Source organism: Natator depressus, chromosome 4 (assembly GCF_965152275.1).
Source record: "Natator depressus isolate rNatDep1 chromosome 4, rNatDep2.hap1, whole genome shotgun sequence".
NCBI classification, from domain to species: Eukaryota; Metazoa; Chordata; order Testudines; family Cheloniidae; genus Natator; species Natator depressus.
The window spans coordinates 123,324,982-123,351,038 of NC_134237.1; the positions used below are offsets into that span (position 1 = coordinate 123,324,982).

Here is a 26,057-nt window from a genome sequence, read left to right on the forward strand (position 1 = left end):
AGTCCCGATTTTGGGATCTCTATCTTAGATAGGCGCCTATTACCCCCCACCCTTGTCCTGATTTTTCACACTTGCTGTCTGGTCACCCTAGTCACCGCAGACAGACTACAATCTGCATCTCTCTAATCGTTGGTGCAGTCTGGAGCCCACATTCCAGTTTGCTACACCTGGAACTTCCTTGCATCCGAGTTCACTATAAAGTTCCACTTTAGCCGGGCTTTTTTCTTTCTCTCTCTTTTTTAATATGTTATGAGTTCATACATTTTAAAACCAATGCAACAATTTGATGATACGATCTAGGCAGATTCTTATAATAATATAAACCTCCGAACGTAAACCAACAGAAACGTTTTTCTAATCAAGGGGATGGCAGAAGCGGAAACAGAATCAGACACCAGCCATTTTAAAGAGAAGAACCAGCAGATCCCACTTGCCTCAAGGCTCGTCTTTGAGGAGACACTCTGACCCCTAAAAATGGCAATTAATATGAAAAAAAAAATCACCAATTCAGTTAACGTCAGGGTTTAGAAATGCCAAAGTTTCTGGTTCAGAAAAATGTTCTGGGGCACGTCCGTTCGCACGGGCTACCAACAGTGGTGGTGGTAGGGAGGCTCAAAACATGTTTTATAACCAGGGAACTGGAGAATAAAATTTGCTGCCCATTCAATGGACTATTAAAATGAGTATTACATAAAAAGAAAAGGCTGAATTTGGGTCTGCTTCTGCAACTGTTCTGGGGCAGAACCCCCATCAGCTTCAGGGGGAATGCTGCCCGAGGAAGGACTGCACCTTCCCCAAGCAGCCCAGCCCACACACGAGGTGTTCATGCATTTTAACACAAGGCCAGCTTTCAGGGCGTGGGATAGTGCAGGCTCTCTCATCAGCAGTGCAGATCTCTCTAGTGCATGTTCTGAACTTGTCCTATGCCAATGTAACTCTTGCACATTAAATGAGCACAAGATGTGGTCATCTCGGCCTCCATTTTCAAGCCTACATAGCTTCCATTCCCTTCAGTTGGTGCTCAGACCATTAGTACCTCTGAAAAGCAGCCCAGCAGTGCCTGGGAGCCAGGACTCCTGGGTTCTGTACCTCCATCTCTACAAGTGACTCTCACAGTGATCTTCCATTTATAGATGAGCAGGCTGAGAAATTATCTTGAAGTATGAATAATACTCCATGCCTAAATCAAAGGGATCTTGAGATGTTCAGATCATTATGATCTCTAAAGTGCTTTGTGAGCCTCAGATAACACATGAAACATGTCAGTATTTAACATGCAACCACAGTTTGGATTAGAGATCTGCACAGCAAACTGGAGAGGAGAGTTCTTTCTGCAGAGAAGTCGACTAAAGATCAAAACTCACTGCTCCATGTAATGTAGAGTTTGCAGAAACTTGGCATTTCTAAATTGAACACTGAAGCATCACCAAGAGGAAAGAAAGGGGACAGCGCAGAAGGAAATACCTGGTAGAACCGTCAGCCAAGCAGAATGATGTGAAAACCCAATAGAATTCCCAGCGAGACAAGTATATTCCCCTGCATCCTCAAAAGTAACATTTCGCAAGTACAGAATTTCTAGCTCCTTATCCGTTGTGTTAACACCTGCCGTCTACAGAGGAAAAAAAATACACATATATAGAAAGAGGAAAAACAGAGGATAAGCCACATTCCCAGCAAGTTTGAGGACACCACACGGATTTACAGGCAAATTTCAAAAGCAGATGAAGATTTTTTTTGTTTGTTTGTTTTCAGTGGCCCGTCTTCCATATTTATTTATTCATTCCCGTTTGCAACCTGTAGTAAAGCAAAAGGTTCCCTTCACCAGGCTCTTACTCTGTCCCACTAATGAAGCATGCAAGCAAAAGCATCAAAAGGAAAAACTGCCCCCACAATAGGACTGACTGTTGGTTAGCAGGGTGAGTGTGGGGGGAAAAAGCAGAGCTTGTAAGAAAAAGAGAAAGAAGAGATGTAGAGAGGAAAGAGTAAAGTGTTGACCAGATAAATGGTGACTTAATAAAGAAAAATATTCAATCAGAAGGACATTTTTAATGTCAATTTCAACACCAAAAGCTTATCTATTAATAATACAGCTCTTGATGCGAAAATGTAATTCTGGATCATCATTAGAAAGTGCCCTTTAGGGAACACTCCTACATTATCAGGGAGATAGACTAGCTGACTTGCCTCTCACTTTATAATTAGTTGAAAATTTTCAAGACTCAGGCAAAATTCTTCTGGAGTGTAAACCAACAGAGTTAAACCAGGGACTGACTGGCCTCTGCTGTTCTCTACTTATGTGTTTGCCTGCATGATCTAATATCGATGTTAATTGTGAATAACTATTGGAAAGGAAAAAGTCTGGTTACTGACTATACTAATATGGGCAAAAATCTTCAAGTGAATTTGATTTCTTAGAGCTTCGAACATCAAAGGTCATTAGCATGCAATCCTGTTATCAGCACTCAGCTGTTAGGAAGAGAAAGGAATATGAGCAGAAAAAGCTGATAGCAAAATTTGACAGTCATTTTATTGTGGGAATTTTTCCATTGCAATTGATGTACAGGCATTTAATTCTTTCAAAATAATTAGCAAGGAAATAAGGTAAAGCCATTCAGCATCAGTTGACAGGGTTTAATACAAAATGAATAGTCATTTTAATCACTAGCGTCTTAAAATGTTAAAGCTCATTCTTGCAGTTGCTAGGGCCTTGGGACAGAGTCTATAGTTTACCTGGTTTTGGTTTGCGAATGTGGAGCCAAAATGGTTTTTCGGCTATGCCTACGAAATTGTTGGCTCTACACAGATATTCTCCTTCATCTTGTTCTGTCACATTGAACAGATTTAGGTTAGCATCGGCTTCAGCGTTTTTACTGATCCAAGACTGCAGGAACAGACAGAAACCTGAACTTCAGTAAACCAAACAATACCTCCATCGAAGCTATGTTAGCGTAGGACTGATTGAGCATGACCATTTTATACTTTAATTTCTGCTCACCTTACTCACGTGAGGAGAACTACTGAAGACTTGAGTGAGCAAAGTGACCTGGATGTGGCCCACTAACAGCGCACAAGTTCACTCCTCTCCTTTTACTGGTGCTTCTCCAATTAAAAGGCAAACATAATCTTTCTTTTAAAAAGATAATTACCCTGTTCTGCATCTAAACGGCAGCCAGGAAGCCAAAGATTCTATGGTTTCTTAATAACGCTGTAGACTGAAGCAGCAGGAAAAGGGCTTACATGGAGATTTGTGTTTGCAACCCAACTCGGCAAATACTGTTTCAATTATCAGGATTCCAAAATAGAATCTGGAGACAAAATATAAGCAGTGGCAGTCTGAAGCCGACTGCTGACTTTGCCTTTCAGAAATTAGCTGTAACTTTTTCCACTTCACATAGGAGACTCTTCTTTACTAAATAAAGTGGTGCATATAAATCAATCCAACTTCAGACCATTAAACGGGGTTTTATTTCTTGTCTTCCAAGCTGCTGCAATGGCACATAGGTTTGTTTCTAAACACTTGTTTTTGCTTTTGTCTGAAACTGTGCAACCCTGTTGGATGGTCTCAACACATGCCTGAAAGGCTAGAAAAATACCCCTTTCAATTCTGGAAGATAAAATGAAGTGATAGCGCTGTGTTATTCCCCTGCCTGACCCAGTCTACAGCCACAACGTTCGGGTCTGATTCCGCAGATCTGACTTGCAAAAAGGACTGCAGGATCAGCTCCATAATTAGGAACTTAAGCTCATTCCAGATGAGCCTAGGGTTCAAATTCTGATGTGGACTTTGCAGTTTCAGGCCCCATCTCATTGCTGATATTCACACTTCGCAAAGTTTGTTTGAATCCATCTTTAAATCGACGAGCAAGCAAGCTTCCTTGCTGCTGCTTCATTATTTATAATTAAACTCTCTGTGTATTGATCGCGAGGGTACAGTTTATCCTGGGCTAACACCATCCCTTGCTGGAGACTGGAATGAGGAGTTTTCAGTCCCCCTGACTGGCACATGGATAACATTCCTCGGCGCATCCTGCTAATTCCTCCTATGTTCTACAGAATTCTTTTTGTTCGCAGATTAGGCCCAGCTTTGTGGTAACTGATCCAGATGGCAGTTTGGTTTTGTTAAGCAATTTCAGAACGGATTAAAGTGTAGCATTAAATTTAATGATCAGGAGAGACTGTGCTCCCCCAGAGCCACATGCAGAGGGAAATCCTGACATGCAGCTCTTCCTTCCCTCCTGCACGAAAGGGGCCTCAGCCGCTTCCAGTGTGCCATCCAACCCATATTCTGGACTCCGCAGAAGCCCCTCTGCTGGACTAGGGATTTGCCTGGAATCAGGAGACTGGGCAGCCTCATGGAAGTGCATCACGTCCCTCCAACCCGGTGGAGATTGCACTGGAGAGACTTATAGCCAGGAATCCCTTTTAAGGCAACCATGGCCATGGGAGATCTTGGTAGCATGACTCCAGCAGAGCTGCACTGCTAGGGACTGAGATCGGAGCCACTGTCTCCTCCCACAGGGGCAGAACAAACCCTGCTCCGTAACAGAATAATGTGGGGGATGCTCCAAAGGGAAGGGGCAATTCAGCTCCAAGATATTAGCACTTTGCCTTATCTTTAGCATTTTAAAAATAACCCATACAAAGACGAGACTGACAAAACCAAACCAAAGCCCAGTATTTGAGCACAATGATGTGTCATGAAATGGAAACACTCTGAACCCCGATGCCATAAACCAGCGTGAACACAACCAGATGCAGTCACGATTAATCAGAGGTAGCAAGGATACGTGTGCTGCTTCCATTAAATAAAAATAAAATCAAACTTCTGTTTCCAAACGCCTGCCTGTGCTCACACCTTTAAGAAGGCATAGCTCACTCTGTCCAAGGAGGAGAAGGCATTTGGCAGTTCTAATAATCTAACGCCTCTGCTGCTCAGTGTTTAATTTTTAAACACTATTTATATGTATAATTCTTTGCCACAGCAGAGTAGGAGCCTGGGTTTGTGACACAGTCTGCTGTTTGCACAACTCTGTGAACTTCCAGAGCTAGCAGCAGTTTGTTCTGTAAGGACCACATAGGGGACTATACCGAGTGGCATGTGACACAGCACTTGGTACTTTGCTGTGAAATCACTGGGAAATTAATACATGCATATTTTAAGCAAATCTTTATGCACAGCCAGAAAAACAACAAGTTTTATCAACTCGTGGTGCCAAATACTGAAGAACAGTCTCCCACCGTTTCTTCCAATGTGTGAGTTCAATCTGGGTAATGATTTCCAGGGTCTCTGGCTTCCATTATCATGTAACTGGCTGAGTTACAGTACTGTACATATAGCCTGATCATTCTTTAACTTCACATGTAGGAAAAAAATGTGCCTTGAAACTGACAATATGCTGGATCTGCTATGTAAAAGGGACATCGTCGGGTTGACAATCAAGGGCCAAGTTCTGTTCTCAGATACAACTGCAAATCTGGACTAACTCCAGTGAGTCCTATGAATTTTAAATGTACTTACATATAGCACCTCAGTAAACTGCGAAGAGTTTTAAAAGTAATACACTTTTTATGGTTTACACGGTTTTCTTTTTGCATTTGCTCAATCCAGGAAAATGGACCGGTTGGTTTTAGTTTTGTTTGCTGTCGCTGGGCCGTATTCTCTCAGAACACTGGAAGGCCCCATTCAAGAAAACACTTAAGCACATGCTCAAATTCATTCCTATTCAGCAGAGCACTTAGCACATGCTTAGCTTTAGGCTTCAATGGGACTTAAGTACTTTGCCAACTAGGGATGCTTTCCTGAATCTGGGCTTGGATGAGGAGTAACTGCTTTAATGTCGCTGGTATGAGGAGTGAGAAGAGAATCAGGCTCATGGTCACATCCTTGTTCTCAGGCACTAGCACCATGTGGTGTTATTTAGGGTGCAAACACTGTGGAATGGTTATATGTTAAAATTGGGGTGTATGTGTATGCACACATGTATGTAAACATGGGGTTTTTCCTCCATTTTAGGTCAAATTTCACCTGACAGCATATCATTCATTACAACACAGTCCGCACAAGTGTCATGACTCTCACACCCATTTGCTTACCCACAGTATTTATCCAGGCTAGTGTACATAATCAGATAAGTTCTGACAGTTTCAGTTTGGGCTCAAACCGTTGCATAGCTGTTCAAGACACTTTCCTAACCTGCTTCCAGAAAAAAATGGGGAGGACATTACTTTAAAGGACATACCTGTGATATTTTACTGTAAAAAGGGACTTTTACAGCCAAATGTTCTGGCTTCGTGTGCCACTTAAAGATAGTTTAAAAAGAAAAAAAGGAAAAAAAAAAAGATATCCTATCTGCCCAGATTACTCTCATTATCCTTCCCCTATAAACACTGGAACAATTATATAAGGGAAACTTGGAACGCACAGATGATGTGATTTAAACAATACTTTCCCCCCTAGGACCTGTGGTGTTGAACTGTTGATGCTGCTGGGGTGGGCTTTGTTGTGTTTTAGAATTCCAGTTTCGAGTTTGTTTATGAATATCTAAATAAAGCTTACTGTCTCACCACGAATGAGAACACCTAATCTTTGGACTGAACTCTCCATGTAAGCGCTGTACAGCTACAGGCAGAGGTTGATTTTTGAGAAGAACAAGGGGAAGGAAAACCAACCCCTCTAACTTGTATCTTTCCTGGTTCTAAACATTTAGGGCAAAATTTTCAGGTGCACTCAAACTAAGGAGCCTAAGATCATGTTCACAAGTGACACAGGAGTTTAGGAGCACAAGTCCCATTGAATTTTAATGAAAGTTGGGTTCCTATCGGCCTACAAGTCACTTTTGAAAATGCTACCCTTAACGGCATTTATTTGCCCCCTCATCTATACACTTGTGGGTGGTTTAACAAATTGTCAAATAATGATGTCACCTGCACAGTGCTGTATTCACCCCAGTCCTCAGCTCTGAGCTCTCTGTGTCTCTCCTCTCCCCCACACCACCAGCTATAAATTTCACCAATGAAGCACAGTAGCTAGTAATCATTGCAACTCTGATTGTGATAGGGCAGATGACTGTACATGTCCTCTGACAGTCAGAAGCAATACTTAGCTGTAATTAATCTAACATGACACTAGATATCATTGTTGTCTCTCATCAACATAGGTACCAAAGCCTCATCTAGCTGCAAAAACATGATCCTAAAAAGGCAGAAAATGGAGTTCCTGACAGAGCAAGGCTTGGAACACAACTGTTTTTTACTTCTCTCTCTTTTTTTTTTTTTCTTTTGAAATGCACAGATTTAATTAAAAGTGAAACTGTCAAGGTATAAAACATGGGCCAAACTTTGATTTTTGCACAGAGGTCACTGAAGACTGGATTTGGCATCACATTTTTAAACACAAAAGAAAGATTCCTTACCTGTATTAGTAATACAGCAAATTAATAGGGCTGAACATAAAAACCATCTCATCTACTTCGCCCATTATGGGTGAAATCTTGCCCCCGCTGAAGTAAATGGCAAAATCCCCACTGACTTCAATGGAGTCAGGATTTTACCCTATGGATGTACATTTTCAGAAGGTCTCCTTAATTTTATGCCTTCAAGCTTTGTGACTGGTTGTTTTGAACAGGCACCTCTATCCCTTGACTAACTGGGGAGTCTTCACATTCACTGCCATGGAAGTACAGAGCACACCCCTATGGATTAACATGAGGATCCATAACTTTCTAGCAATACTGTATTAGCATGGGACAAAACAGGGATCCAGGAAGGTAACATTTCTGGAAATCCTTGAAATATCTAAGCAGTTCAGATGGCATCACTGAGATACCGAGACCAACACAGAGGAGGCGTTCATCCTCCCTTGTATGAGAAAGGGAACGGCGTCTACCAACCTTTAGCACCGTGACATAGGGAGTTCCGTTGGATCCATATTTGCTACCGTTGACTTCCACGTGTTTCAGCCACTGGATGTGAGGCTGGGCATCACTGTACACCTTGCAGTGGAATTCGACATCGCTCCCTACCACCACAGTCTGGTTGGCAGGCAGTCCTGCCTGGAGGATAGGCCGGTGGGGTGACCTTTCTGAAATGAAAAAGGGGAACCTGTTTTTAAACACCTCTCCCCACTGAACATGCCCGTCTGCGGCTTTCAGCACCACTACCAGTGTCTGCACAGGAGCTTGGACTAGGGCTCATGAAAGGCACTGGATGAGCAATCCCAGAGAACACAGCTCTTTGCTCACCCACAGAAAGGGGGTACGCCTGGGGAGCTGCAGCATAGGCTTCCCCGACACTGCCCCAATCAACATGCCTCAGTCCTGAGCAGGAAGCATCATGTCCAGGACAGTGCATTCGCTCCTTGAACGTTCGCTGAGCATGAGTGCCAGCTGGGTTTGTGGTCATGGACCTGCATCAGTCACTTCACGGGACAGGGTATATGATTAAGCCCAAAATCATCATTGCACAGAAGCCATCAAGCAGCCGCTTGATGACGACTGCATATCAGAAGTTAAGAGGAAGTAGAGAAATCTTACCTAATACATCTAGCTGGTAAGTGTGCCTAATGCTGCCATATTTGTTCTCTACAACGCACGTGTAGTTCCCTCGGTCGGATGGAACCACGCTCTCCATCACTAGGCTCCACTGCTGATGCCGTAACTAGAGGGAGGAAAAAAACCCCAGCCAAGCATAAGACATCACCAGCTAATATTTCACTGGACCATTATAATCAACGAACAAATAGCAAAATACAATGGGCCCCATTCTTGTTTATTCCCATGCCTCTTTCACCCCCACTCTGCCAGCGTGACGGGGCTACAGCACGTCTGTAAATGTGAGCTATGACCACCTTAAGGACAATTTACGCTGCCTGCCTGGTGTAAAGTGGTCCTTATGTGAGAATCAAGCCCAGTGAATCAGCTGAACAGTGGGCTGTATAACAGGCTCTGATCCTGCCTGGGGCTGTAGGTGTTCCCATAATATAAATAATGGGCTGTAAGCCCACTGGGGCATGGACCATCTTTTTGTTCTATGTTTGTACAGCACCCAGCACAATGAGGGCCGGGTCTTCAACTAGAGCTCATAGGTGCTAAGGTAAAACAAATAATTGCTAGCTGCACTTCTATCTTGTGCCTTTCATCAGAGGACCTCAAAGTGCTTCCAAGACATTAAATAAGTTAGCATCCCATACTCCAGTCAACTGAGGGCCAGAGAACTTAAATGGACTCCATTAGCTTAAAGAACTACACCTTTGGGTTTTTTTTGGCAAATCTTTAACCTACTTGTGTTACCAGTAACACCCACCCACCGACCAGTAGAACTGAAAGAGACCAGGGAGAAAAAAAAATTGTATTTTTTACAGTTTGTTTATTCTGGGTATTAGGCAGCACTTTTGTACAGCCAGCCTCACTATTTCTTTTATATCGTTATCTGTTTCCCTTTCTCATTGGGTATGTCTTCCGTTGGGTAACAAGTGAGAGACGAACATTAAAAACCCATAGGAAAACCACAAGTGTAAAGCCGAAAACTGTCAGGGTGACACTGGCTCAAGTGTAGGACATGGAACTCTCTTTTTTTTAATTGATTGGATTTCAGACCAATGGTGTCCCCTTTAAGTGACTTGGCCAAGGTCACAGGGGCCCATCAGTTGCAGGGTTGACAGTGAATGCTGTCGTCCTTGCATAACTCACTAGACAACTCTCAGTTAGTTAAGTGAGATCACATATGTGGGTAGCACTGAAAATCTTGAACTGATGTAGAAAGCAACTGTGAGCCAACAAGACTCAAAGTGATTCATGCACACACACACACACACACACACACACACGTGAGCAGAGTCCATTAACCTTCCCAAGCCTCTGGACATTAATTAGAAGCCATCTGCCCCCAAACAGCTATCAACAGTATTTTAACAACGCGTTTTGGAGCAGGTTCTTGGTACACAGAACCAACTGACATCAGTGATGCCAGTTCTGCACACAACAGAAGACCAAGGGCTGATGCAGAAAATTAGTGTAATCAACTGTCAGCACTTTTAGCTACAGCAGGTGAATTCAAACGGAGCTGCTGTAATCGTCTTTCACTAGTTGTTTTCTGGATCCCCATGCCTTGTTTTAAAGGGATCAGAGCACAATTAAACTGTCAAAAGCAGTGTTACTGTACTGGGCATTGGGTGTAAGGTTTTAATGGAGGAAATCACGCTCTTGCCATAAAGCTATACTTTCCCCCAACCTTTTGTATCTCAGCATCTGCACAAGGAACAGTGTTGACTGGCTCACTTTCCTAACCTCATTTCTAAGTGTTGACATCAAAGCATGTCACTGCATTTAAATGTATATGTAACAAAGACAAAGGTTTTGACTGCAGAAAGGTTTTGGCTGCTGAGGATTATGGGTCCAGTTCTGCCCCCTGATATCCAATGGGCTCTTGCAGGACTGCATTCGTGCATCTGAGGGCTTAATCCGGACCAAAATTTCACCGTGATAAGAGAATCTCTTTACTGGCCCATCTCTTCCTGATACTCTTCCTGGAGATTCCACTGGGCAGTCTGTCATGTAATTTACATGTGAAACTGTACCAGACTTGATGCCAGAACTTTGGGGGGGAGGAAGGGTTTTTTTCTCAGTCTAAACCTGTTAATGACCTATCTCTATAGTGGCTTGTATCATAGCCTTGCATCGGCACACCCCTCTTTATCCTGCTCTCCTAGGCATTTGTAAAGCACCCATCATGTTAGTATCTAGGATCTGAACTCTGGTAAAGCTTGGCTCCTGATACGAATCACATGGCAAAGCTGTGTCATGAACCTAGATCCAAACACTCCAAACATCCAGCCATGTGTCTTGCCTATTCTAGACATAAAGTGTCCATCACCTCATTGTATGGGACTTGAGTTCTGGGGAAACGGGATCTGAATACAGATTCAAACTGTGGCTCAGAGTTGTGTTCCGGTCTGGAAAGGTTTTTTAAAAACAACTAAGGAAAAGTTTTAGTCGAAAGCTGAGTCCAGACCCAAGGGATCACAAGAAGGATGTTCCCAATTTTGGGCAGTCACTGTACTTGATAAACCATTAGAAACATGAAGTAACTCATTGCAGACTTTAATCAAATCAGTGAGATACTGGAAATCCCTCTGGTTTATTTGGTGTTGTCATTTTTGGCTCCTTGTGAGACAAACATTTGCAGACACACTTAAAAACTCAGCCCATGTTTGCTAGACTGGTATGCAAGCCGGTGCAATGGTCTGGGAAAGGGATAATCCTCAATCTCCCCCACCCAGCATGCCCCCACCCACCATTCCCTTCTAGGGTCATTTAACACACACAGGCTTATAATATTATAGATTCCAGCAAGGATTTAACTATTAATTCTCTTTGGGAAATTTCATGTGGTAAGTCATAAGAATTTCACTCCTCTGCCATTTAAGGATGAACTGTATATAATTTATTTAATCCATGTTTGGAAGTCTTCTCTTCCCCCGCTTTTGAGTTTTGATGCACATTAGGTGGTATCTAAATGCCATTTAATAGAGGCAAAAATTATATGTTAGGATGGGATATTAAAAAAAAAAAAAAAAAAAAAAAAGTCCGAACTTGCATGTTGCAAGTTCCAGCTTTCTTCTGCTGGCCACAGATTTCCCAACAGCAGAGTTTAAACTATTCTGAACTCTGGAGAAAAAGAAAAAGAGGAAATGTTAGTTTGTGATTCTAGGCTTTGCAGGTTAATCCACAGCTGGTGTAAACTGTCCAAGCTCCACCAGCTGTGGATCTGGCCATTCACTTTTATTGGGCCTAAATCCTGGGATAGAAACTCAATTGTACCTGGAGAGTTTAATCTTCAATAAATTATACACTGAACTGATTTATTTTTTACTTTCTTTCTGGCACAGATTCTCACCTGATATAAGTTGGCATATCTACAGCAGACGAGGGTATCTATCTAAGCTCTACGAGGGTAGGGGTCAAGAAAGAGAGAAAGAGTGATGTCTCTGTATCTAGAGATGAAGAGAAAGATCTGTGTCTAGACAGACAGAGGGATTAAACCAATAGGGCTGTAGCAGGCCCCACAATGCCTCTGATAGCTTTTTAAACATTTCCTTATTGCTGGAAGGTGCCTCTAGAGAAAATAAAGTGCTATGGTGCAAGAGATGTTACTGTGATGCAGAGGATGAAAATTCTCTATCTGAACTCAAGGGTAGATTCAACCCACAGAAAAGTGGGAAGTGGAATTACTTTTAACTTTAGGTTTAATTCTGCGAGCATAATTTAGTGCAGCTGTCATCACACATTTTTGCATAAAGCAGTTAAAACTGCACACGCAAGCCTGAAAGCAGTTCATGATGATCTGCACAGCATGTAATTAGTACAAAATGTGTGCGCTGCGCTGGGTGACTTGGAAATGTTATCGGTTATCCGATCAGCTGCAAAGAGGAGTTACCTCCCTGATTCTCAAAAAGAATAGGAGTACTTGTGGCACAGATCTAGAACTGCCTCTGTGCCCTCAACCTTGTCAACAAACCACAATGTGCTGATTAGGAAGCTTCAAAGGTTTAAGTGAAAATCATATTCAGCTCTTCCAGGAGAGCAGCCTGAGCGAAGGACGAAAACAGTCTGGAAAAAGGGAGATTTTTCTTTCTTGTGACTCTGCTGTGTTTATAACCATCCCACCAGCTATTCTGTTCCCCAAAATGGTAAACGGGAAGACATTTCGTATACTACTTGGGGGGGGGGGGGGGTTTGGAAATCAAGAGCAACTGATTTTCCTGCTAAGTTACTACCTTATTTTGATGTACAATTGCAAGGTGGCACGGAAAATGCTGGTCAGATAAGTCGCCTGGTTAGGCATTCATTTACTGGTTTTTGGTGTCCGTGGGCTCTGTTCATAGACATCATGGCCGCAACACCTTCGAAATCACACTGCCAACCTGTCCCTCTTTGGTATTACTCAAGGCAAAGGGGCTTCCATCTTTTCACCACAGGTCAGTCATTTACGTCACAAGAATGTCAATGACCACCAAACAGAACAGAGTCCTAGTATTTCTGCAGGGCTCGTGGTACATGTCTGAATGATGACAGAGAGAGGTATGCTTAAGAGCTTAGACCAGACTCTGATCTCTGTTACACAGGTGTAAGTCAGGAGTCACTTCACTGATTTCAGTGGTATCACTCTGGGTTTGCACTTTTGTAACTTGGATAAAAACCTCTTTGTACCTTGTTGATTCTAGTTCTTGCAGCTAGCACAGCAATACACCTGATCCGTTTTTATTAGGTTACTTTTAAAAAGACTAGCAACACAAGCAAATGCTCAGAGTTGGCATTCCACCAAAATGGGCAGCAGCTAGTTTTAACAATTATTTGAACAATTAGTATGAATATCAAAAATATCCCCATTCTGGCACAGTCACTGTGGTTCATGATGATATACACCGATATCCTTCTCTCTCACTTACGATAAAGTTGCCAGGATTACGGGCAGTACTGAGGGAAACGCAATTTGTATGTATTTTAGAAAAAACTTCTTGAGCAGAAAAACGTCACGAGCCCTAATGGTCATGGAAATATTTACTACGTAAAGCCAGCGATCTCACGCTCACTTGCCCCTGTCAGGATTGCTCAGTGAACTCTGGCTCCGATTGATCCATCAATAATAGATCCAGAGACTAATGAACACAGCACGGTCAAGATTAGACCCACAATGCCTTACTTTGATGCCCCCAATTCGGTGTTCTCCCTTGAATTCTTTGCCATTTTTCAGCCAGTATATAGATGGGGTGGGGTTGCCTGCTGCAGGGCAACGGAAGCGAACGGTATTTGCTGCTGGCACCGCGAGCAGCTTCTTCTCCATCCTTTCTGAACGGGTCCAATAAGGAGCACCTGAGAAGTGAAAGACACAAAGCAAATAGGCTTATTTCTGTAGAACGTAACATGAGGTGGAGCAGTTGCTTTCTAAGAAGCTTCAGCATATGTGGAGTGGTAACTAAATTGCTCCCTGCTGTAGTTACGATGAATTATACTGAAATACTTTCCAGTCAAATGATTCTCATATATTCGGATAGAGTGGTTGCATTTAAGACTTTGTTTACAGACAGGTTCTGCTCTTGGTAACACCAGCGTAAATCTGGAGTAACTCCACTGCAATCAACCAGTGGAGTTATTCCAGACTAGGATCAGAATCTGGCCCTCAGACTCTACAAATGCATCCATATAACTTCAACAGAATGGCAGCCAAGAACTGTGGGTGGCAGGAAGGTGTTGGAACTGTGAAAGAGTTGTGAGGGTCCAAGCAGTGAGCCAAGGTAAAGTAATGTTAGCAGAAAGCATTGGAAGAGTTTGCCTCTAAGTGAAGGGGATTGTATCCCACCCCCCAACCAAAACAAAAGACAAAAACCAAACTCCAAACTGGTTTATCACGTTCACTTTCTTAAACTACAAGTGGTTTTAGTTTTAAGGATTCATATTACCGTTGAACAGGGATAAGTGTTAAATACTGCTGTTCACACAAGATACTTCTATAATCTGCCTAAGTAGACAGCAATGTTTCTTGGCATTGCTACAACCATTACATATATACATATTAAGACAGTGGCAGAAAACTTATTACATTGTGTGTGTGTGTGTGTGTGTGGGGGGGGGGGGGGGCGCACACACAAAAAGTCTCCCAAAGTGTGATTTCTGCTTAAGGAAACATTACCCGGTTGTATTTCTGGGTGTTTTTCATGTCACCCAGCGGGCTACGTTCTGCCCTTTAATGCATATGGCTCCCAGTGAAATCAGGGGGAGACACAGGCATGCAGAATCTGTCCCTAATGGCTTGCAGTGGTTGGGAGAAGAAGGCAAGGCTGGCGGCTAAGATGATACATTATCTAAGTTGCAAGGAAGTGTCCAGCAGCAGAATGCCAGCCCTGGAGATGCAGGGCATGCGAACCAGTTGTTGCAAAGAGGAAGACACCTCTCTGACACAGACAGGTACACCTGTGAGAATGGTGTTTGAGCATAGCAAGGCCTTTAAACTCCTCATGTGACCCTACAGGCAAGAGAACCTCCTTGCCTCCTTCCCTTGCTAACATTCTCAAAAGCACCACAGTGGCTTAGGAGCCTACATTTCATACGCCAAATCACCTAGGTTCCATTGAAAAGCAAGTGTTTTCACTATTCCAACATCTTTCTGCCACTCATAATGAATTTCAATGACACTGAAAGTCAACGGGATTTTTGAAAATGTTACCCAGTCTCCTTCCCTCTCCCTTTTTTTGAGCCTTGTCTCCATTAAGACTTTTTTTGCCTCAGATTTTCCTTCATTGCTAACACAAGTGCAGACACCTGGGTGGGAGCTTAGCACAGACAAAGCACTGTCTGCAATTTAGACACAGACAAGCCTAGAAATGCTTTGAGCAGGGTTTGACAACATGGGAGTAACATGCCAATGGCTGCCTAGAGAACTGTCTACATTAGGGCTCCAACCACTGAGTTAAATTCTAGGCTCTGTCACAACTTGATTGTATATCTTGGGTAAACTACTTCATCGTTCTGTGCCTCAGTTTCCCATCTGTAAAATGTGGAGGGGAACATCACTGACATTTCAGAGGCACCCAGCCACTACAGGGCTGAGGACCATACATAGACCAATAGGAAACCTTAGTTGGCAAAAAAGACTAGCATGGATGTAGCTTCACTGTACCTCAGACATCCTCTTGTGGGAGACATTATCACAGTTCCAAACTGCCTCCCAGGCAATGTTTCATCTCCACTGACGGGTTACAGACAGCAGCACAATAAAGGAATGGCGTCAATTCTCACCCAGCAGGAGGCTGCCAGGGTTACTCATTTATTTTTCTCAGCTATGATGTGTAATCAAAGCTTGCTGCGACAGGCCAGCCGTGGGTCAATAGTAAATCGCAGCTACCGTCCAAAGGATTAGAAACTACCTACTCTGTGTGTGCGCGTGTCAGCTCTGAGAAATGCTGCCACTTAGGTTTCCATTTCCATTGAAGCCCTCAATAATTCTGGGCCTTTGCCCAGTTTTGTATCTTCCATGGAGCTAGATGTGCCCAGACTGTAATCTCTAGAACTTCATGCTTGGCTTAGTCCTCGAAAACTTGACTTAATGGGAGAGATCCTCAGCTGCTGTAAACTGTTACAGCTCCACTGAAGTCACTGACTATCTCTGTCTATACCTCTGTATCATATGCATGGATCCAAAGAGTAGTACATCCAAGAAGTGCCACTTGTATTAGCCAGGTAAACTTCTGGTGCAACAATTACACTTTGCATTTCCTCGGAGGGGTCTCAACACATTTAACAAACATACCTGAATTAAACTGACTGGATGATTTTGAGGCTAAAAGTGTCCATGTCTAACATGGAAAGTCCTCCCCTCTTGCTGGTTCTTAATTCAGTATTTAATTTTAATTCCAGGAAAAAACTTTTAAATGCTGTAGAATCCCTTTGGGCCAACACCTAGCACTGAGAGTTATTTTTTCTTCTGTTAAGTTGCCAGTTTACTCCTCCCCAAAACAGATTTCATGTTTCTACTTGTATCTAAAAAAATAAAAACAGGGCTGATCTTACACCATAGAGCCCAAGCTGTCCTGTCTATAACAGCACACAAACACCGGGGCCATGAAGTCATTTTTTCCTGATCTGGGTGCTGCAGCTTATCTAGTCTGAGTTACAAGAACTTGCTTGCAAATTCCTTGGGCGTTTGCATCACCTAACCTGCAAAGCTATGCCCCAAAGGATAAAGTAGGGGATGGGATTAATTAGTGAGCACTTTTCCTCCACGGCCATGTGCTGGGGGCATCACTCGACCTGCACCTCTATGTGTCACCCCAGAGGAAAGCTGCCGAAGACACTGTGCTAGCATGATGACCCCCAGATTTCAAGGAAGCACAGCAGGAATGGATATCCCACCCCTCCCTGCCCCCTTGGAGAGGTGCTAATCTCATCGGGCTCTTGCACTGAGTCCAGGACACAGGGGTGCAACCATGTGGGGAATGCTCTTTGCACCCTCTTCACCTCCATGTGCACCCATGCAGAGCTGGGCACAATCAAGCTTGTAAAGTGAACTTCATGGATCCAAATGTGACAAGAATTTCATCCTTAATATTGATAACACATAGGCTGGGATTTTCAAAGGTACCTAAGGGAGTCAAGTGCCTGAATCCCACTGAGTCAAGAGTGCCTAACTCCCTTAGCCCCCAGCTGTGAAGTACTATAAATATGATTACAATCTGAAGTCCTTCCATTAAAATCACAGGGGTGGTTACTCTGAATTTACATCATTGTAACCAGGAGCAGATTTTGACAAAGTGACTGTCTCTGCTGAGATTAGATTTTCAATTGCTTAGTGCATAGCTCGCTGAAGTGACATGCACCTCACTGACTAAGAGTCCTCTATCTAATCTCCATTCCCTCCTACTTTCTCCAGCTGGGCATAGCTTTCGAAGGCCAGAAGGGGTCATTGTGATCACCTACTCTGACTTCCTGTATAACACAGGCCACAGAACTTCCCCAAAATAATTCCTAGAGCAGATCTTTTAGAAAGACATCGTAACTTGGTTTAAAAATGGTCAGTGATGGAGAATCCACCATGACCCTTGGTAAACTGTCCCAATGGATAGTTACTCTCACTGTTAAAAATGTGTGCCTTACGCTAGCTGATGCCAGGGCCCAAGGAACTGGCAAGCAAGTTCTTGTAGCGTAGGCTTCATAAACTGGACCAGCCAGCATGCATTTTTAGCATCTGCAAACATGAGACACAAGTTCCACTTCATTGTAGCTGTCCTGCCTTGCTGGAAAGCCATCAGGTTGTGAGAAAGGCGGTGGAAACTGTAGACTCAGGAGTGCACATCTCTTTATTTGCGGAGAAGAGTTGTATAGTTTGCACTGCTCTCAACTCTAATTTGTTTTAACGCTTCATCAACCAGACTGCAGACCACATGGACCCAAATACTTCAACAGCCTTTCAACAACTGTAATCATGAAGACTAAGTATTGAGGGCCTGACTCTCTCCTCATACATGCTTGAACAGCTCTCGTTGATTCCAGTGGGAGCTGCTTGTGCATCTCAGAAGTCAGAATCTGACCCTAGCAGCAAAATCACCCCCATTTCACCTAGTTTTTAAACATTACTATGCTGAGTAGACAGCTTAAGGCCCTGACTCCGCTGGGATCAGAACTGTGCCAGCTACAACCGGATTAAAGCATTTGTAGCAATAAGCAACAACAACAAAAGGAAATGTAGGAATTGTACAGTTAACATGTTCTTTGGAAATCACGGATGCAGTAAACTTGGGTGCACAGCAAATGAACATGAGAGAGTTTCAAATGCCATATAATAACTGAGGTGTAATAAGACAGCCACAGTTCACAGGTGCTGGGAGCTTTGGCTTCATGACTCACAAAGCAACAGACATGTGGGGATGCTTCATGACGACTGCTCCTTGCCAATGTTATACTTCAGATGTTCTAGACCCCACACCCTCCCCATTTCTATCTTCCCAAATCTGTGGGGAGCAGGGCAGGCCAAGGTTGAGATCTAAACTTCCCAAGCAAAAGGAACTTCACTCAGATCAAAATTCACTTAAAGACGCGTTTGAATTTAATGAGAGAAGTTCAGGTTGCATCAATCACTGGCAACAAATACTGCCACTGAAACCCAAGGACATTTTATTGCTGGACATTGTGGGGAGCAGGATTGGGCCCTTAAAGCCTGCAAGGCAGAGGAGGCAGTGCAATGGGCACCAGCAGGATCAGGCCCACAGCGATTAAACTAATTGCTCTATTCCATGACCTACCTCCTTCACTGGAGTCCTATTCCACATGACTGCACGTTCATAAAGGGACCTCTAAAATCTTGGGATCTCCTGTGCTGAAGTCCCACCCCTGTGCAATTTGGACACAACTAGCGTCAGGCTTGGCCTGAGAATAAATATCCATGGCAGTCTCCCATTTAAGGTGTGTTCATTCTTGCTATCCAGTGAAGCTGACAGAATACCAGCGCTTTTAGTGTAACTTGCACGTAGATCATTTTTTATTTGTATGGGAGAAAATGCTGCTAAGTCTTCTCTGAAATGCAAATCACAAACCCCTGTGAGTGCCTCGAGCACAAAACGCTGAGGGCGAAAAAGTGAAATTTTAAATAAATACCCTCTAAATTAACTACGGGCAGTAAATCTACATGCACTGGTGTGAAAAATGGAACAGCAAATATTATCTAGATCCTTTCCCACAAATCACATACTAAGCCTAATGATCTACTTTATTTGTTGAAGATTCTGGCCACCCATTCTATTTGAATGACTAATTAAAAAAAGAGGAGCGATACTTGGAATAATTAATGTAGCTGAGCGCTCATTTAACAATTAAGTACTGCCATGAAATTCTGCACCAGACAGAATCAAGTCTAATTGTGTAATTTCCCCATCTGATGCCACTGAGTACACAGTCAGATTTAATTGGAGATTACACTGGTTCTTTGAAGGTGCTCCAGCTAGGCAGCAGGGACTCCGAATAAATAGATAAAATTAGAGGGGTAGGGGAGGTGGGTCTCAAAGAAGTTTTATTTTAGTTTTAGAATCAGCTGTGGATAATTTAGGTGCTGCAAGCACAGATCGCAATTTGTAACTTGGCTGAAGCAAATCTGGGTGTGATTTGAAGTTACAGAAGCTATTCCCAGATGTTTTTTGTTTTTTAAGGAGGGGTCACCTCCAATTTTACTATTAGGTTTCCATTTCCATTGAAGCCCTCAATAATTCTGGGCCTTTGCCCAGTTTTGTATCTTCTCATGGAACTAGATGTGCCCAGACTGTAATCTCTAGAACTTCATGCTTGGCTTAGTCCTCGAAAACTTGACTTAATGGGAGAGATCCTCAGCTGCTGTAAACTGTTACAGCTCCACTGAAGTCACTGACTATCTCTGTCTATACCTCTGTATCATATGCATGGATCCAAAGAGTAGTACATCCAAGAAGTGCCACTTGTATTAGCCAGGTAAACTTCTGAGGATTAAAAGAAGATGGAAGTAGCAGAGAACTCTATGCAGATGCATTGCCTCAACGTTCTACAGGGTTTCTGCATCATGTATCTGTCCCGCTTAGGAGAGTCTTTGCTTTGTTTCCCAGCTCTGATGCTGCCAGCCCCAATCATTCAAAAAATCACAAGTCAGGCGCCAAAAGATCACGAGATTGGCTTAAAACCCACAACATTAGAAAAGAATACACTTGGGGTCGGATGGGTCTTATATTTCCCTTCTGATCTTGGAAACTTTTGGGGGTTGCATTTTCAAGCTTTTCTCTGCAGCCACAAGAGCTAGAAACTATTTAAAAACCCAAACCAAAATGAAATAAGCTGAGAGTCTCACATTATCACATGACTCCAGGAACTGGAGCTCTAAGAAAAACTCCACGTATTGTGAGACTCCTGATAAAATCGTGGACTGAGAACGAAGGGTCACAATATTCTCTCTCCTGTGGGGAAAACCTGAGAGAGAGTGGGGAAGAAGCTCTGCCAGGTTCCGTGGAAGACACTTCTTGGGGCAGGTTCCTGTGGAAGGGCAAGGGGCTTGGGTCCTACATGGTATGGCTCCCTTGTGATCCGTGCAGATCTCTGCAAGAGGCACAGGGCCATTTGTGAGGAAGCACTGGGCCTCTGTACTGACCCCTGCTCGCGCTCTGGCTGCATGAGCCAATGAGGGTGGGGGGAGAAGGAACAACAGACATACCCCCAGACTGGCCCCTTTTCACACGTGCACATACAGAAGGTTTCTGCTAATAGTCAGCATGGTTTTCACTGGCATGTACCTACTGCTTTTTGCCAGTGGGAAATGTGGGATCAGGGCTACACACAAGGCCATGGGGTGAAGAACTCTGAATACATTGCCCTGGGAGTTAGGGGGAGACCTAGATGATCAAACACAACTTTTCCATCTTTGGCACTTACGATTACCATACCATAGATGGTCATGTGTCAAAGCGTCCCATACAGCAGCAAAGGGATTGACGACATGGTTCCCATTTATGCAATAAACTCAGGAACACTGGACAAAGATTAACCGGCGGGTCCACCTTCATCTGGTGGAAAAAGCACTTTCACACTGCCACAAGCCACATGATTTCACAGCTTTCTGTTTTCGCACACTAGCCTAATTGACCATTGTATAGCCAAAGAGAATCCAGCTCTTCATAGCGAGGCCTTGGTGTAAATCTAGTGGTTACCTTCTGCTCTAAAAAAAGAAGCCCTGAAAGTCAAGGAAACCCAGAATATAAGCTATAAATACATGTGGCAAAACACGTGTGGTTTTTCTTTTTAATTTAAGAAAAATGTGTCCTTTTGTAACACCACACAGCCCGTGTTTTGTGACACCCGGTGCTAAGAGATGAAGCAGTTTACCATAACCCATATTTTAAAAAAAATATCTATACATAAACAAGCAAAGAACGATAAATTGTGTTAAATCAGGAGTTTCTCTAAGTCAGGGCCAAATCCTGAGTAGTGCTGACTACTTGCTTCACTTCCACTGGCTTCAAAGCATTAAAGGTGCTCAGTGTTTGTCAGGAGGTGCTGGTCAGTAGCAGGCCCTTAACGAGCAGGTATCAGAAAACCACTAACTGTTGCCGATGGCTCAGCTGGCACCGTAACTCCCAATTACTGTTCACCTCTTGCAAGACACCCTGGTACAAATTTATTACAGTGGCAGACCTGTTTTACAGAGTCCTAGAGATCTAATGCTGTGGGTAGGAGAAATGTTCCAGTCATGCTGAATTTCTGCCAAGGTACAGAGCTGATTTGGAGTTCAAATACTAGACATAGATTTATTAACACACACACACACACACACAAGCAATGTGCCTTGCAGAAATATAAAGTGAATAATAAAAGACAACACTAACGCCTCTGAAGCATGAAATGATCCAGATTAATGAGATTACACTCAAAGTACCATGCACAAGGGTTGACAGAGCCTCACTGAAAAATGAAAACAATGTGAGGCTCAGATTTGGGGCTGATTTCACTAGGAGTATCAGAGGGTGTAGATCAAATGGAGTTGTACTTGCTTAGGGCATCAATGAATCTTGCCTAAGGCTGCTCCTTCCCTCAAAAAGCTAGCTAGTAAAGAAAAAACATTAAACTGGCTAAAGAAAATACAGGCTCAGATACTCCATTGGTGTAGAATCAGTATAGCGACACTGAAATAAAAAACACAGGTAGAATGAGTTTGCCTGAATTTAAATATAAGGACAGGTTTAATACCATAGTTCAAGAAGCTGAAGCGATAGGTCAAATCTATCTAGATTTTTAGAAGATCACCACCACCCTGGTATTTGAGCATAAATATAAAGACCTTATAATAACTATCTGCCCTACCATCATTTATGAACTTCTAGAGCACACATCATTATGGTGGCTAGGTACCAAACCTAGGGGAATTCTTATTTCCAATGCTACAGGCTATCACCTTCAACTTTGAATGAGCTAAGATACCTCCTTAGTGCACTTCAAAAGGTAGGTAACGCATTCCTGTTTTACAGACAGGGAAACTGAGGCAGAGAGATGTTCTGTCCCTTGTCCCAGGTCACCAAGTGAGTCCACAGCACAGACAGGACAAGAGCTCAGGTCTCCTGAATGCATGACTGTGCCCTATCCACCAGGCTGCACAGTTCCCCATATACATTCTGAATAATAATAATATGCTGTATGCCCTACATTGTAATCAATGAAAACACCATCTTCTTGAGTGGAAATAGTATGAACGACATCTTTAAAGAAACAGACTATGCATTCAGGAACAAGCCATTACCTGTGTCTTCAGACTCATCATCATCATCTTCATCGTCACCTGATGATGGAGAATCTTGAAAGGGAAGAAAGAAAAAAAAGTCACTTCTTGTGCTACTACTACTGGTGTTCCAGTATTTCATTTTCTTGATACCACTACAAGAAACGGTAGATTAAACTCAGTCATTTTTTTAAACCACTATGGAGCAGACTCTCGAGAGGCAGCTTCCATATGTGAAACGTTGCACCTTCCCCCACCCTCCATAACTGCATTTTTGGGCACAAGTGAGAGGATTTTTCACATTTGTCCAAAAGAGGATCGGTCACTTCTGGGGAATGGAGATTGATGGACAAATACCACAGGCGTGTGCATGCCAAAACGGAGGGCAGCTGCAGCCCTAATGAAAACTAGGCCCTACGTGTCTCAGAAACTCTAACTTCAGGGCCTTTCTGCGATTTTTTACTGTCTTCTGCAGAATCTAAGATTTCATCCAAGAGAACAATAAAGGAAGCCCTCCTTCTTTCCACTGCTATCAACTTGCCCATGCAGAACAGCTAACCAAACAGCAGAAGCAGCAGAAGTGTGAATTGTTTCCCTCAACCTTGTGTTAAAGATTATCAGCAAAAAAACCAAAATAACCAACCAACAACCTCTTACCCCCAAGACTTGTGATTTTTTTCTTCTTCTTTATGGTGGCTAAAGATTGCCGGAAAGTATTTTCCCCAAGAAGGATCCTGTCTGGCTATTTCAAATCTTAGATATTCAGGTCCAGATGCTCAAAAGTATTTAGGGGCCTAACTCATGGGCGCCAGGTGCCTCAATATTTTTGAGGAGCCGGACCTCAGCTCCTGTCTAGGCTGAAAAACTCTGAATCCCTGATCTTGCAAAGACTTACCAGTGTGCATAACATTACACTCTGAGTAGTCCCATTGACTCCACATTGCTATGGGATCACAAATGGTGCATTACATTAAGCATGTGTGTTAAGTCTTTGAAGGCCTATGATGACTAGTGAACTAGTGCAATGGTGAAATCACAAGAGTGATTCAATTAGAATTTTATTTCCTTTTCATTTCATCCTCCTCACCCTTATTTTTCTGACACAGACTCTTCTCACCTGTTCCCCAGACCAGGTCTTTCCACTAACACTCTTGGGAACTAAGTACTACAAAGGGGAAGATACTTGAGATAGGAGGACAGGGAAACCCACCATTTGCCACTCGGTCACAACTGCAGCACGGTACCTTCATTACAATCAGGAGACATGGGGCAGGTCTACACTACAAATTTACATCAGCGCCGCTACAGCACATTTGGTGAAGGCGCTTTAAGTTGACGGGAGCTCTCCTGTGGGCTTAATAAATCCACCTCCGTGACAGTTGGTAGGAGAAAGTCTCCTGCCGACACAGCACTGTCTACATGGGGGGTTAAGGGCAGCAAAACCGCGTCGCTCGGATGTGGATTTTTCATACTGAAGTACGCACGCAGTGCAGACCCAGCCTAGGAAAGCAGGTACTTTATGTAAGTGCAGCTCTGCCTGCCAGTGGAGTTGTTAGTGTTTTCAGCTCTGGAGACACAGCGCACATATTTGCAATGGCCAGGTCATGATGCTCCTATAGGCATGAGCAGCTGAACTGCAGTACCGGGTGGGGGCAATGGGTACAGGTGCTCTGCATCTCTTGCCTGTTTTGTGCTCCTCTGTAGAAACACAGTGAGGGAGGATTTGAGGGGAAGCTGGGGTCATGGGCAGGGCGTCCAGTCTATATGGATGTTCTGGACAAAACCCTCCAGAGGAATCACGTGGTAGTCTTCTGCAGCTACTACAGCTTGGTAGATTTCTGATGGAAAAATTCCTTGGTTCCAAACAGTCCATGTCATGCAAAGCAGCTGCTCCCTTGCTCTGCCTCCAGGAGCCACAAAGCCCTGACCATGCAGAAGGGCTTTGAAGTGTCTGGGTGTCAGGTGGGATCAGAGACAATGCGTAACTCTTGGGGTAGGGGGCTAGAGACAGCATGGGACTGGGTGGGCTCTGCCCTGCTACATCAGCATTTCAGGGAGCAGGGCCAAATGGAAGGCAGAAATCGGGGGGAGGGGGAGAGCATGTGAGGTCACGCGCCGCCTCTGGGAGGCATCATGTAATAGAGCCACTGCTCCCACTGCACCTTGCGGGTGTGAGGCCCAACGATGCACTTTATTTCCTCACACAGTTGACTAACACTGAGACTGTCAGACCAGATCCAACCAATTGTCCACTACTCCAATACCCCATATCCAGTAATGGTCAGCATCAGGTATTTCAGATGTAAAAAAACCCCATAACAATGGACTAAGGCTACCTAAAGGGGAAGCTTCTTTGACAAATACAGTATTTCCTTTTGCCAGCTTTAAATCTGAGCTCTTTTCATTTCATTAGGTCTCAAAGGGAAAATGGGAGAATCTAGTTTGTTGTCTCTAGACTATTCATTAAATTAATACCTCACTGTTATTTCACCTCTTGTTAGCTCCTCTCTAAGCTACACAACCCCAATCTTTCAAAATCTCTCCTCATATCCAAGTCGCTCCATGCTTCTAGGCACTTTCACTACTACCCTTCTCTGGATCTCTTCTTTTTTGGTTATATCCTTTCTGCAATGGGATATATTCTTTTTGAGACCAAAAATGCATATGCCAGGTGAGAGCATATTACCAATATGTAATGGCTTTATATTATTTTCTATATTCACCCCTACCATTTCACATCACCTAACACCATGTTTGCATTTATTGAGCTGTCTACAAAAGGTTGTTAGTTCTTTTTTTCTGAGTGGCTACTGTTAGTTTAGAAACCACCAACCAATAAAATAATACCCTGAAGCCTGTTTGTAAGCTTGAGCATTATTCATTGCTTCTTACTTTAAATAATCTCCAGTAAATATAAAAAAGGCATAATATTATGCAGCTGTTTTTACATTTTGATATAGCAATAAAAGAAATTGGCAGTAGATTTTTAGGCAGTAAGAAATTCTATGAACGTTCAACATGTGGCCAGAAACGTAATGCATCCAATTTAGCCAAAGTTGGGCAGAACAGCCTTTGTTCCAGGATGAGTTCTTGCAATTTTTGTATCGTCTTTTATCCAGCTGACTGATAAATACAGTGAAAAAGCTAATAAACGTATTACTGTTCTACAGAATCTGGAGAAACCTGCAGAAATATTCACAGTATAGAAACACAGGAGTTACCATATTGCATTAGATTATCGGGACATCATACCTAGCATCCTGTGTTTGGCCCAGATTCATTTAAGC

General features: G+C 43.2%; 1 protein-coding gene across 5 annotated transcripts in view; it reads right to left on the reverse strand.

Annotated features, from left to right (window-relative positions):
• FGFR3 (fibroblast growth factor receptor 3) overlaps positions 1-26,057 on the reverse strand; it is a 75,417-nt gene that overhangs the window by 14,518 nt on the left and 34,842 nt on the right. For all 5 annotated transcript variants that reach the window (XM_074951832.1, XM_074951829.1, XM_074951831.1 and 2 more), the window contains exons 4-8: positions 22,792-22,845; positions 13,699-13,868; positions 8,532-8,655; positions 7,890-8,080; positions 1,465-1,609 (exon numbers count right to left, since the gene is read on the reverse strand). In XM_074951832.1, the coding sequence (XP_074807933.1) occupies positions 1,465-1,609; positions 7,890-8,080; positions 8,532-8,655; positions 13,699-13,868; positions 22,792-22,845 (684 nt within the window). The remainder of the gene's footprint in view (positions 1-1,464; positions 1,610-7,889; positions 8,081-8,531; positions 8,656-13,698; positions 13,869-22,791; positions 22,846-26,057) is intronic.